Below are 15,003 nucleotides of genomic sequence, written 5' to 3' on the forward strand. Positions count from 1 at the left end.
TTTTGCGGGTAAATAAAACCCCATTTCTAACTTCTAACAAACTGGCCAATTACGGACCCAGCGGAAGGATTCTGTTCTCAGGGACTTTGTAAGATAACTTAAAATCTTTTGTGCCTTCACAATGATTAGAAATACTCTTGTTCTAACCCTATTTCCTGTTTCCTGTTTCCTGCACTTCCATCTGATCCTCTCGTCTTATCAGCCCTGCTTCCTTTCCATAGATCCAACACACTTCCTAACTTCCAGCCCAAGTTTCCCCAGGTCTACAGAGCATGAAGAGACATTTGCCTTTCTCCAACCTTTACAATAAATACTTTGTTTCTGTCATGTCACTGTGTCCTGACTGAGTGCCTGCACTTGGGTTCACCTGCTATCCCCTACGTGGCAATACCAACAGCACAAAACAAAAAAAAGTGAATATTTCCTTTTCCTGATATATCCTGGGTCACTTAAAGGAAAAGTTGTAAACTTTAAGAAAGTTAAAAGAAAGGTGTTTGTTGGTTGTTTTTACTGCTCTAAATGTGAAAAATGGGTCAAATTTAATCTTTTTTTTTTAATTGTAAAAAAAAAGCCCTTGAAAATACTAAAACCAATTTTAAATAAAAATTAAAATGTTTATGTGGTTTGTTTTCACAGACTAGATTGGAGCTAATCCTGGTTTATTATGCAACTTTAAAACAAGTGTGATGTGCAAACATGAAGCTTCCAGTGTACAAACATTGAAAATGGACTTTACAGTCAAGTACGAGACATGTTTTGTCCAGCAGGAAAACATTGAAATAAGAAATATTTGCACGATCATGGATTCTTTTTTATTAGAGAAGAAATTTCAGACCATATTAGAAACAAATAATTAATCAAAATGACTGAGAATAAAAGTGAATTAAAACAAAACTCATAATTCATAAACTCACTGGAGCATTAGAGGGTCAAACTTTGACTCTGTGGCTGTTGTCATGGCGACAGCAGTCATTTTTCATTGGAGTGCTCTCTGGTCACTTAGGTGATATCAAACTCTTAAATCATTTCAACAGACAAGTAAAAATACAAATAATACTCATATTTGACACATATCAAAATGGATGATCCTACTCCTTCATGTAAAGAATATCCTCAGATCATACATAAAAACAAGCAGGTAACCATTTAAAAAGTAATATTTACACATTTCATTCACTAAGTTTAAAGCCTTTTTTTTTCTCAGCTGGTTTGAGAGAACAGTTCCTCTTTCAAACGATGGTAGCGTCCTTTCTTGGCCATGAGCTGTTTGTGCGTCCCCTCCTCCACGACTATTCCCTTCTCCATGAAGATGATGTGATCTGCCTTCTCCACAGTCTTCAGCTGATGAGCCACAACCAGAACCGTCCGACCACACGACAGAACCTCCTGCAGCACCTGAGACACAGAAACCAGCACAGAAACATCAAATTACTGAGATCCGTATCTGGATATTTTGTCTGGAAATGGGGAAAAAAAAACACATCTAAATGCATCAATGAAGCGCTATCAGGTAGAGGAGGTTACAACACTGGCAACACTTGTAGTATAAAAAACAGCTTTATTAACATTATTGAGAGTTCATATGCTATTTATTAAACTATTTTCTTTTAATGTGGGTGTATGTATGTTTATGTGTACATATGCATATGTATGTGTGTATATTATTATTTTAGTGTATGAGTGTGTCTATATGTTTTCATATATATATATATATATATATATATATGTACATTATTGTATTTCTATTTACTTTTTAAAATTTAATGTATTCATTTTTCTTTTGGCCTCGTGAGGGGGGGGGGCAGGGTTGAATTGTTGTTAAATGTTCTGTAAGCTGAAAAAAGACTAGAAATAAAGTGCTTTAAAAAAACAACAACAACTTTATTGTAAAACCAAAGTGTTACCCGATGAAAGGATGTTATGTAAGTGTTGTTAGAGTTTATTACTTCTAGGCTTTTTCCCTTCTTCATGCATGTTGGAAATACTGAAGTCGTGCCAGAAACTTTGACGCTATCAGATTCACCAAATTACAACTAGACTACAATGGTGATTTTTTATGAAATGGTCATGCAATTTGGACTCAAATTAATAATTATTGTGTTAATTTGCAAACACTTCTTATTGAATTAAAAATTAACAATTAAACAGCAGTTATTTTTAGGGACCTTTGTTGATTGACACACCCTTCTCTCCTCCTTTATTTCCTGTCTCTCTACACCGACTGTCAATTAAAGGCATAAAGGTCCATGTAGTGAGGAGGGATGGAGCTGCTGAATGTGTGGGGGGGCTATTAAATGATGAGATGTTGGGAGTCTTCTTCCCGTGATGTGGGACATGACACGTTCCTAATCTGCATATTGGGACCCAATCACAATACGGGTTAACTTGAGCTAACTTATGAATACTAAATCAGATCAGATGTCATTATCCTCATAACGTGAGGATAATGACTGACACATTCTGATTGCATCTAGTGTAAATGTGATCATTCTTACAGATAAATATAATAATCGTGAGCTCCTGTTACTCTGTGTCACCATATTGTACTTACGGTATGCTGCGCGCCGACGTCCAGTTTGCTGGTGGCCTCGTCCAGTATGATGACCTGCGGATCTCGAACCAGAGCTCTGACGATGGCGATGCTCTGCTTCTCTCCATCTGCAAGTTTGCCGCCACATTCTCCAACGTCTGTGAACGCAAAGAAACGAACACAGCGATCATGGGATTATTCAATATTGTTTAATTTCAAAAACATGTAGAAGAAATAACATTCAGGACAGACAGCGAAGGCCTGAGAAATCTAAACTGCAAAATGAGCGGTTTTCTAGACATTCACTTTGATAACATATATACATTTTTACTATTTCAGGCCAAATTTCCAAGTGTAAGTAAACATTTAACTACTTTTCCAACCTTGTCACAGTATCAGTGGTGGATCAATCTCCTCCTCCCTGAAATGGGAAACACAACCTCACCAACCTTCACTCTTTGTGTGTGTGTGTCACCTGCTCACCTGTGTCATATTCATTATCCAGCTCGGAGATGAAGGCGTCTACGTTGGCCTTCGTCGCGGCTTCTTTCACCTTCTGCATGGCGCAGTCCTTCAGGCCGTAAACAATGTTGTATTTCAGTGAGCCAGAAAACAGCACAGGATTCTGGGATACCAGGGCCATCTGAAAAAAACAAACAAACACATATTAGTATTGGTGCAGTGCTGGTAGACAGGATCACAATTTACAGAGTAAGTATGGTGCACATTTGATGTTGTAGCAAATGTGAATGAAATGTGGTGAAGTGAAACATACCAAAATAAACACTTAAACTTGCAAATTAAGATTTTTAATTTACATTAATCTACAATAACAAACCCTCAGAGCTCTGCAGGTTTGTATTTCTCCCATCCAACGTGAAGTAAACTGAGGTATAATTCATTGTTTTGCACAAAGCCTCCTGACTGAAGGACATGTTTTTAACCAGCTGCTCCTTGTGTAAGATTTCAGCTGATTGCATCTGACTGAATCAACTGTTGCTCACAAAACTGGTTCAGCAGCTCAAAATATTTTAGACATTTAGACACAAACCGGGCTTAAACAGCTCAAAAACATTTCAGTATTTACATTCTCGCGCTTAGAAGCTCACTGAAGAAAGCTTGAGGCCGAAAGTCTTTAGACATTGTGTTACCTTCCAACAAGATTGATAAAAATGTGACTTAGGAATCAACAGATCAAACATCTCATAGCATCTCAAGCTGCACTCACACAATGTCAAAGGAAATCCTCTTCTTCTGAGTAAATACACTAAATAATTTGTTGCTGTTATAACTAAAATCTGATTTATTGAGTTGACCAAAGTGCTGAACAACCAACAACCTAAAAGCAACACGGCAAGAATATACAAAAACTGGTGTAACAGACAGAAAAGACAAACTCCCACACTGAGTTAAAAGCCAAGGAATAAAAATGTGTTTTAAGAGATGATTTAAAAACAGGCAGTGATGGATCTCCCCTGTCTCCCCTGTGCTTCAACATAAATCTAGGCACAACTAAGAGACTTCATAAAATCAGAGAGGTATGTTGGAGCTAGCCCATTTAATGATTTGTATCCTAAAACAGCCAGCGAAGGGAGGCTAACACTGGGGAAATGTGCTCTCGCTTGCCTGTTCCTGCTCCTGTTATAACGTTTGTAGAAATTAGTTAACAACCAAACACAAACATAGTAAAGTAAGTCAGAGTATAACTGAATCTTATTAGTTAATATAGGATTTTATTTAAATGTACTGTAGCTGTTATCTATTACGCAAATATTTTGCCACGTCCGTATTTCTTTATGCATGAGTGGAAATGTAAATTCCTGATATCATAAACTCTAACATGAACAGTTTGTTCCACTTGGCTGCTCGTAATCACAATATATATAATATATGACTTAAAGGTGACATTAGTGCAACACTGGCATCAGTATGAGCCTTGGATAGACAGTTGTAACCAGGCTACATGGGTAATCAGGGGACGGTGCTTATATGCACTGTAGTCATGGTTACTGTGAATCTGTGTACACATGCAGCAGGTCAGTAACTAGATTTCTCTCTTCAGTCTCTGACCAAATGTGAAATATAGTCACAATCTCTCTTTCTGTTCCTGAGTTATGGTGTTAAATAATGGCCATAAAAGTGCTTTTGATTATGATGTCAGAGTGATGTTATAAAAGTTCAACTTCAGTTCAACAGTTTGTCCTGACACGTGTCAAACTTCTTGTGTTACTGCCAATAATGTGTTGTACGAGGTCACAGTGACTGTCACTGTCACTGGCTTTTGACCACCAAATGAATCACTGAATCAAAGTGGAAGTTTGTGCCAAATCGGAAGGAATTCCCTCATGGTGTTCATGAGATGAATGGGACAGACTGACGTAAGTAAGACTTCCTACCTCTGTACTAAAATCATAAAAAGAGCAGCCTTTAAAATAAAGTGCTAATGTGTTTACGGTGGACAGGTAGTGGTGAATATTAAAGTGCTGGTGCATTTGTGACCAGATGTAATATCATCTCAGAGTGTCGGAGGGGGGATGGATGGCAGCATACGGAGGGTTTTCAGAGCTCTGACAACTTGGGGGGAAAAACTATTGCAGAAATGTTCTTTAAATAACAACTAACACTACTTGATAAAACTTTTTTTGAAAGTTTGCCTTTTCCTAACAACTATGACGCTGTTTCAAAACATCTTTAGTATTTCTCTGTATTTCAGTTCCTTGGCATATACACCGAAACAACACAATAAACCTGCAATGAACCAATATCAATCAATATATTGGTCAGGCTCCTATTCCTATATGATTTTATTCGGTGCAGTGATTTAAGCCTCCTTCCACCGAGCCGACTTTACCTTTTGATGGAAGTATTTGTGTTGGTAATGGTGCAGCGGCTCTCCATCCAGCAGGATCTGTCCCTCCTGAGGTTCATAGAGCCTCTTCAGGAGGCTCACACAGGAAGTCTTTCCGCTGCCCGATGGACCCACCAGGGCCGTCATCTTCCCTGGCTTCAGCTCAAAAGAAAGTGACTGCACAGAAACAAACACTGTAATGACAAAATTATCCCTTCTCCACTTCAGGATTAATGTTTAACACCTCGTCTAAACACAATGATAGTGTAGGACACGGTGTGATAGTGTCTGTCAAACAGTTACCTTCAGAGCAGGTTTATCTTGAGAAGGGTAGGTGAAAGTGACATTTTGGAAAATAATTCTTCCCTTCAGCTTCTCAGGTGCCAACTCTCCTGCTTTCTTACACTTTGGTGTTCTGTCAAGATAGCTGAACACTTTGGAAATGACCCCAACTGTCGACACCGTCTCTCCAACGCAATACAAAATCTCCTGTGACCAACAAAAAGAAGGAAAAAAACTATCTTTAAAAAGGGGGATTATATAAATACAGTGTTTCACAACAAATAGGAGATTCTGCAGTGTGAAATATTTGTAGGTCTTCTCACCCTTAAATTGTTTGACATGGGCTTCTGGTACAAGTAAAAGGACACAAGACTACCGATGCTGAGCTGACCCGCGGAGATGAGACTGCGGGCCTGTACCAGCATGAGGATCCTTATCCCCAGACTGACCAGCTGAGTGAGAAGAGTACAGAGATAGAGATTAGTCAACTTAGAAACACACTAAAACACAAAAAAATGCTTCTAAAAACACTAGAGTCAAATAGAAACATGATATGAGGAGGACAAATAAATGGAAGCCTATTCCTGCCAAGAAAGATATTAATAGATGAAATGTTAGAAAGGCCAAAAAAATACTCACAGAAAGTAAAAATGAGGAAATACTAGAGGCAGTAGTTTGGATAAAAATGGGGAAAAAGAGGGATGCATATTTGCATTTTCATTCTGGTTCCTCTACAGCAGTGTTCATTTCATCTATGGAAGCTATGACACGCAATGTTAGTTATGATAGTTAGTCAGTTGGTTAGTCAATGTAGTTAACCTTTCTCCACAATGAAAACTAAATAAAAATAAAATCAGAACTATGTTCAAATATAATAAACCTATGATGCAACAAAAAGAGTGAAATTTAAACTGTAATGTGACTAATTTCTCATCTGTTCTTTGACTTCCATATTTATGACATCACAATGAATTAAAAGTTGTTAACTGATTAAATCTACACCACTTCTTACTTACCCTTCGTATTAAGAGGAAGACCGCACTGTAGATTCCTGAACGCCTCTTGACAGATCCCATCTCCTCCAGAGCTGCGTTATATCTCTTCAGTTCACCTTCCTCTCCTTTAAAGCTGCGGACCGTTCGGATGGCGCTGACCGTCTGATGGGCCAGCTCTTTGTTCTGAGCGTGGCAGTCCTGGATCTGTTCTTTCATCTCCTGTTTTTTTTGTTTTTTTAAAAGAAAAGAGAGTGATTCAGTGAAAAGCTGCACATGAGCAGATTGACAGGTTCAAGTCTTCTTCTTGATGTGTCATTTCCTCAGTTTCTTATATTTCATGTCACTCTTCAAGTTAAAGTCTAGTGGAGCTGAAATAACATTCTGCACAAACCTCATATATCTTTTATCTAATTACTGTAAAATGCACGAAATGACTTCTTTTTATGTTTTGTCATTTTAGGTGAATTCAGTTCTTCCTTTGCTGCTTTTTTCTTTTTGTTTGGTACAGTGGAGGATTTTTGATTGATGGTTTTGTCCTTGATGGTTTTACTATATGCACAAAAAGTCTCCTCACACTCCTGTTGTAATGCCAGGTTATTGTGATATAAAAAAAAAGACATAAAAATAAATCATTTCAGAAATGATTCCACCTTTAATGTGACTATAAACCTGTATAAAATCAAATGAAAAACAAACTGAAATCTTTTAGGGGGGAATTAAAAGTAAACAAAGTTAAATAACGTGGTTGCATAAGGGTGCACACCCTCTTATAATGGGTTATGTAACTCTGTTCAGAATTAACCACACCACATTCAAACTCACGTTAAAATGTAGTCAGTACACACCTGCCATCAATTAAAGTGACTCTGATTAACCCCAAATAAAGTTCTGTTCTGTTGCTACTTTATTCCGCCTCGCTGTTCTGTATAAAAGGTCCGGACACTGAATTGGGGGTCAGAGTTGCTCCGTCAGTAAGCGGCTACAAGACGCTGTTGTGTTAGATGTGGTCGAGCGAGGTAGAGAGTTAATGAAGAGAGAGAGTGCTGGCAGAAAGAAAGCCGGTGAATCAGATCAATAAAATGTTATTTTTGGATTGTTTTACAGCGGTTACGAAACGCCGGCGTGCTGTTGAAAAGCACATAGCCGCAACATTATGCTGCTTTTGGTTGGTTGGTTGTAAACAATCAAAGGCTTAATGAGAGACCTTCTTTATGGTTATGATGATGATCTCTGTTAAAGAGCCGTATGTTTAATCTCAGGTGGAGCTGAGTGTGTTTTGCTCACACAGAGAAAGTGAACCAGGTGAAAACTGGAGTTGACAACTACACTCTTTGTTATTTCTTTACTCTTTTAAATGCAATTAAAGCTACCAGAGTAAAAAAAAAACCCTTCCTATATGGAAAAAATATCAGTATATATCGTATATAGCCATTCAGCTAAAAAATATCAAGATATAACTTTTGGTCCATATCGCCCAGCCCTACATGGAGCACAGTGAAGACAGTCATCAACAAGCGGATAAAATATGGGTCAACAGTGACGTTATTGCCAACTGGACATTCTTTGTTAAAAAGACAAGAAGAAAACTGGTCAGAGAGGCTGCTATGAGGCTGGCAGCAACACTGAAGGAGCTGCAGGAATTTCTGGCTTTCTGTACTGCTTGTGTAATACATTTGACAACAATCTCCTCTATTCTTTACATGTCTGGACCATGGGATAGGGTCACAAGATGGAGGCCTTTTCTCACAAAGAATCATTAAAAGAACAACACAATGACGCAGTTTTATGCAGGAGAGGACAAAATAAATAACAAAACCAACTCTTAAATAACTCTGAATCTGTAGAGCAAAAGACACAGGTAAGGAAAACAAGGAGACAAAGCCTCCAAAGGCCAAAGCAGTGTTTTTTTAGTGTTAGAGCTCCTCTTACTGGAGGTTGACAGAACTATAGTCGGCTCAGTTATGGTTCGCAGTATGTTGCTTCCTATTCTGATTAAAATAACTGCGTTGCACATAGATTAGGGTTTAGTGTCTGCAGGGTTCACCAAGTTCGAGTCCTTCTAAAACCTCTTTAAATTACACACCTGCTGATACCGTGTGAGCTATTAACTTTACATAACGCTGTTTATAAAGACCTAGTTTGGCACCAAACTAAATGTAATCAGGCTGACCTCACTACACACATTATAAACAATGATGTGACTGTTTAGCTTGGGAATCATTAACAAGCTGCATAGTGATTAGGGTTAGGGTTAGGTACATTACTGTTTAATATCAGTATTTCAAGTATAATATTTCAGTATGTAAGTAAGTAATATATTTCTTTTACTTTAAAATCTGTGCAATATCAATATCAGACTCAGGTATATGATCATTCGGACATTACTCGTGTTCATTACTATTTTTTTAACTATATTTTTCACTACTATTGTTTTTTATTGCTTGTGTACTACTTATTATTTATTGTTATTTAGACTTTTTCTAATGTGATAAACATTTTTGTGTAGGCAAATGTACAAAATTTAACACCTTTCAAACATGTTGTTGTATTCGTTATATTCTATAAAATGTTCTCCTGGTCTTTTTCCCCCCTATAAATAAATAAAATGCTCTCTGACAGCTTCATTAAGGTTTAATCAAACATTTATTAATGACTGACAGTGAATGCATGAATGTGAATTGGTGTAGAGACTAATTACGAGTCAGAATATGAACAGTATGTATTTTTAAAGAGAGCCATGTCTCACCACACCTACCTTGGACACAGTGATGTATCTGTTCTGCACTAAAGCCAGGAGCGGCATCTCTATGCAGGTGAGCACAGTGAGCTCCCAGGACAGGCGTAACATCACAGCGAGCATGAGGCAGGTTTTCACTGTGCTGCGAACCAGTGCGTTGGCGTTCAGTGCGACCGTGCGGCCCATCCTGTCCACGTCAGAGTGCAGGCGGGAGGAGAGACGTCCTGGGTGTTAAAAGGGAGGAAAAGACAAGTTCAACAACATTGCCTGGACTTTAAGGCTCATTATCTTTTAAATATGTGTTACAGATTGTGGAGTGAAAGTCGATGTTTATCAAACTAGTCTCGTATTTTAAATACCTTTCATGAGGGGTTTATATTTTGTGCTTGAAAGGCTTTATTAATGGTTCTAAATCATTAATAAGCCATGAATAAATATTAGGAAAATATTACAGATAACCCTGAGATATTATATGTAATAAAATAAATGTTAAACCATCACATCAAGAAGCTGAAACAAGCTAATTTTCAGCATTTTTGCTTTAAAAAATGACTATTATGCAAAAGAATAGCTCAAAAAATGCTCAGTTTTCAGTCAAACTAAAAATTATTTTTATTTTCATTATCGATGAATGTGCTGATTATTGTCTCGGTTAATCAATTCAATGTTTAGTCTGTAAAATGTCAGATAATAAAGATAATGCCTGTTATAATTATCCTACAACAAAAGGTAATGTCCAAAACCCCAAACTATTTAATGTACTATTATATAAAAAGAAAGAAAAACAGCAAAGCATCACATTTGAGAAACTGTAAGAAAGACATTTTGGGGAATCAATGATCAACATAGTTGCCAATTAATCAATTATTCATTGCAGCTCTAATAACAACACATGTTGGGTTCACACGTTGGCCAAAGTGTATTTTTTAAGTCTGTTTTTTATGATTCAGACTCCTCAGTTCCAGTGAAAGTAAATTTTACCGCTCCGGCATGTGGTAATATTTTAGACAACAGTGAGCTTCCAACTTCGCTCGGCTCTTTCCTGTTTCACCATGACAACGCCTTTGTGCTCATAGCCAATAAAGAAATGGCTTTTACAGTTTAGTTGGGAAGAACCTGACTGGCCTGTACAGAGCTCTGATCTCAACCCAAATCCTTCTGGGAGCCAGTGTTGGACCTCACTGATGCCTCCTGTGGCTTAACGGGAGCAAATCCCTGCAGCGAGGTTCCAAAATATTTTGGTAAGTCTTCTCGGAAAAGTGGAAAAGTGCTTCATGTTCAACAATCACATATGGATGTACTGTTTATGTGCCTACATACTAATGGCCATGTAGTGCACCATCTAAAAGAGATTTCCTTATCCACCATTGTTATAATTTGTTGAAATATAATAACAGTTCTTCCTTCTCACCGGGGTTGTTCTCTTCAAAGAACTGCACTTCCTGCTGCAGGAGCGTGTGGAACAGCAGATGCTTCAGTCTCTTGTTCAGTCTAGCCAAAGTGCACATGAATATACCTCCTCTCAAGCCCGAGAACAGAGCGCTGTTAACATGGACACATTGAAGATTAGTGACGGATTAGCGAAAAACACAAAGGAGAAGGAAAAATATGTTTGGTTTCATTACCTTCCAAGAGAGATGAGAGCCAGTTGTCCAATTGCATAGTAAAAATCTGCATGAAGAATTTTACCTCCTAGCATATCGATTACGTTCCCCTGATACAACGGGATAAATGTATCACCTGTTAGGAGAGATCAATGACACTGATTAGGTGAAGAGGAATGATAACGAATATACTGTACCGAGTTTAATCCTACTTTTTACTAAAGTTATCTCTAAACTTCTTAACAAATATCACGTTGTTGTTGCCTCCATAATATCAGAGCTATTTGAAGCCAGAAGAGAATCATGTTTTTCAAGGTTTTCACCTAATAGGACAAATAAGGTGATAATCTGTAATTGAATTAATGTCAACAAATTCCATGAAAAAGTCAAAAACCAACAACAAATTAATCCTATTAACAAGACATATTTTTGTGGTATTTGTTTAATGCTGTTTGTCTGTATTCATTGTTGTTGTTGCTTATCTTGGTCAATGAGGTTTTCCTTCACTAAAACATTAAAAGTATATGAGTCCGCAGCTGGAGATAATCCCCAACAAACGCACCATTTACTAACATGGAGAAAAAAAAAAAAAATTGTATGAACTCATTGTTGGTTTTGGTCTTTTGGGATTTGTTGACAGAAAGGAAAATACAGAATAATGTCGTCCTTGTCCTTCAACAGTTTCTGTATTAGTTTATAAATGTATAACTATACAGCAGATGCTATGTAAAATGCTATCACCTGGTGTGCAATAAAATATACGGTCAATGTTTCACACTCACAGATGACACCTAAGATGAGGAAACTGAAAGCTGCAATCAGGTAAAGGACGTCTGGTCTGAAGTATTTCAACACCCTTGTAAGCAGCTTGCTACTATCCAGGTCTTGGTCGTTCCTTTTCGACTTTTCACCACCACAGAGACCCTTTTCCCAAACCACACAGGCCAGTAACGAGGACGAGGGGACCAGGAGCAGCATGTTGAAATCAGGAGTTGATCCGGTGTAAGGCTCCGAGGGAGGCGCCATGAGTGTCCGCACAGTCTCTAACGCAGGAGAGAGAAGGCTGAGGAGCGCCACCAACCTGCGGAGCACAGCCTCTGGATTTCCATCAGTCAGGAAAGACATGAAAACATGCAGAGAGGCCCATTTTACTGCCCCCAAGGCCCAAACGCCTGCCAGTCCACCACAGCTGGAGCACTCCAGCAGCACCAGTCCAGCCCACTGTGCCAAAGACAGCACCATGTCGAAAAAAAGGATGAATAATCCACATGCTGCCACTTCCCTCATTTTCCTTTGGTGGACGGAAAGACTGCAAGAAGATGGATCTGATCCTGAAATCACAAATATTAAAGTTAGACAGTGTACTGATGACATGGATCATCCTAATGATCACTTCACACCAGTGGTACTGCATCAAGTACCGCAATGCAAGTAAAGCAAAAGTCCTGCAATCATGATTAAACTTAAACAGAAGTATAGAAGTATTAGGAGCAAAATGTATGTTAATTTTACTTAATTTATATACTGTCAAGTTTTTAATTTGTAACAATACATTATATTTCCTGAGTTGATCATTATGTTTTTCTGGGAGTGGTGAACAGTGACTTAATACCTTTACTAAGTACAGTACTCAAGTATAATTTTGAGGTACTTGTACTTTATACTTCCACTCCACTACATTTATTTGACAGCTTTAGTTATTTTTCAGATAAAGATTTGACACAATGGATAATATAACAAGCTTTTAAAGAAGTGTGTAGTCAGGCTCACATTTCAGATGTCTATGAGTTAACAGCTCCACCAAATAGTGATTTTTCCCTCTAAAATTCTCACATTGTTTCATGTGTATCAGAACTTTGTTTTTTCTTCTTTCCTAACCCATTAATCATCTATGACCCCTAACATTGATCTGCTGACCCTTTGGAGGGGCCCCGACCCCTAGGTTGGGAACCACTGGAGTAAACTAGCGAACTGTATATAAAGTAATGTAAACTAGCTCCACCTCCAGCAGGTACAACAGTAACATGCTGCTCTAACACTGATGCTTCACTATTAATAATCTAATGATGTCATATATAATAATATATCAGTCAGAGGGACCAAACCACTACTTTTACTGTAATACTGCATACTACATCACTCATAATACTGCAGTACTTTTACTAAAGTATGATGTTCATGCAGGACTTTCACTTTAGTGTAATGGTGCCTTTACTTAGATAAGTGCTTCTTCTACAGCTGTTTGTAGGTATGTTGGTGTTCACAGTAAGTACAGCTATCAGATAAATATAATACTGCAGAAGTATTAAGTGACACATTTTAAAAGTAGAAACCACACCACAGGCTCTGATACCTTCTGTTTTGAGTCTTGGTTGGAAATATAAACCCCATTAACTAGATGTCATTAGCTGATGTTTCCCTGCATTGCACCTGGACAAATATCAACCATACCTGCAGCATTATAACATTTAACATCATTTAAATAAACTCGCATAACTTCATAATGTTAGACTGGATCACAAGCTACCCTTTTGTGAAGCTTTTTGTTTGCACTTCCACCTGTAGTGAGCTAGCTGGTGTTAAACTTTAATATCACTTCATAAAAACATGTTAGGTCAATACTGTCCATGCAGTTATTTAACATTTAACTGGACCAACCTGTAACACATTAATATGTCCATTAATGTATCGTTATCGTATATAATTTGTGTCTTACCGTGTGTCCCGCCGTTCAGTCAACGTTAAATTAGCTGCTATCTGCTATTTTATGTTTAGTTTCACTTTCATTTGAGACTCTTTCCACATTATGACCACTTGATGTCGGTAGTGTACGCCGATTTATATTTCCTAGGATGGTGAGGTCAGGAACTGCCCTTACTCTGCCTCTGATTGGCTGGTACTCGTTGCCTTCGATGAGCATCAGGAGCGTGATTGGTTAGCGTTAGAGTGACAAAGTCAGAGTGAGCCAATCAGAGGCGGAGAAAAGAGGGTCTTGACTTCGCCGTCCTATGAAAATACAAAATAAAGACCATAGACTGTACAAGCTATGGTTTAAATAATAGGGCTATTTGTTGAGGGTCAAATTTGAACTATTTTTACAATAGGCAGCTGTAAAAACACCTAATACACATTACTTTTAGCCCGACTTTTCCTAATGTGACCCACAGTACACAATATTGGAAATAAAATGCATGATCTTTCTCATTTGTGTGAAACTGATACACATTTTATATGTGCAAATGTACAAATTTGACCTGTGTTTATTACAAAAATTAGCATTCAGACATGTATTAATTATATTGTTTAACATTTTCACCTGGACATGGATATCTTTCAATATTACATTCTTTTTAGAGCCAAATTCCCCCTTTTTGTTACTACTCTTCCACCACAGCTCAACAGGGAAACACAAAGAGGGAATTTGATGCTAAAAAGACAGTAAATGTGGCAGATATCCACTTGATATGACTAACTCATATAAGTTTAATACTTTAAAGTTTTACTTTTAAATGCATTTTTGCACATAATAATGGTGTGGGGGAGTTTTGCCTTATTTGCTTTGAGGGTCTAAGGATAAAGAATGTATGCTGTACAGATTATAAAGCCCCTTGAGGTAAATTTGTGATTTGTGAGATTAGGTTATATAAATACAAACTGACTTAACTTGAATATCCTTAAACAAGTATTTGCTCTTTCCTTTCAGAGATGTTTGTGAGAAACATTTTATATGTATATTTCATTTAATTGTATGTTTTGTAATTCAGTAGCTTCTATATATTTATTCTCTCTGACATTTCCCTGTTTGCAATATTTAAAAAGCAACAAAAGCAAAGTCTGAAAACATTTTTGTTGTTAGTTTTACCTTTAACATTTGACTATGCAGAACTAAAGCAGCAAAGATTTATAATCAGGGAAGCAGAAGTATATTCTCTCACGATGAACCATACAAATGGCAATTTTTCACATGGACAATGCCTTCTTTCATTGTAGAGTACCAACTACTGTAT

At 37.5% G+C, this 15,003-nt stretch overlaps 1 protein-coding gene across 1 annotated transcript; it reads right to left on the reverse strand.

The window, feature by feature from the left end:
* Positions 1-1,177: 1,177 nt before the first annotated feature.
* tap2t (transporter associated with antigen processing, subunit type t, teleost specific) lies at positions 1,178-13,777 on the reverse strand. Its single transcript, XM_062442449.1, has 12 exons — positions 13,713-13,777; positions 11,779-12,327; positions 11,018-11,132; positions 10,804-10,934; positions 9,411-9,616; positions 6,677-6,874; positions 5,984-6,112; positions 5,682-5,867; positions 5,382-5,555; positions 3,014-3,173; positions 2,552-2,688; positions 1,178-1,395 (listed from the first exon to the last, which is right to left on the reverse strand). The coding sequence occupies exons 2-12, from the start codon at positions 12,281-12,283 to the stop codon at positions 1,201-1,203; spliced, it is 2,136 nt and encodes a 711-aa protein (XP_062298433.1). The 5' UTR covers positions 12,284-12,327; positions 13,713-13,777; the 3' UTR covers positions 1,178-1,200.
* Positions 13,778-15,003: the final 1,226 nt, after the last annotated feature.

The sequence above is a fragment of the Scomber scombrus genome, chromosome 21, assembly GCF_963691925.1.
Source record: "Scomber scombrus chromosome 21, fScoSco1.1, whole genome shotgun sequence".
NCBI lineage: Eukaryota > Metazoa > Chordata > Actinopteri > Scombriformes > Scombridae > Scomber > Scomber scombrus.

Coding starts and splice junctions, on each gene's coding strand:
- tap2t (XM_062442449.1), bottom strand. CDS start 12,283: ATGAGGGAAGTGGCAGCATGTGGATTATTCATCCTTTTTTTCGACATG. Junction 6,875..9,410: donor GATACATCACTGTGTCCAAG/GTAGGTGTGGTG, acceptor CAAAAAAAACAG/GAGATGAAAGAACAGATCCA. Junction 6,113..6,676: donor TCTTCCTCTTAATACGAAGG/GTAAGTAAGAAG, acceptor CTTCTCACTCAG/CTGGTCAGTCTGGGGATAAG.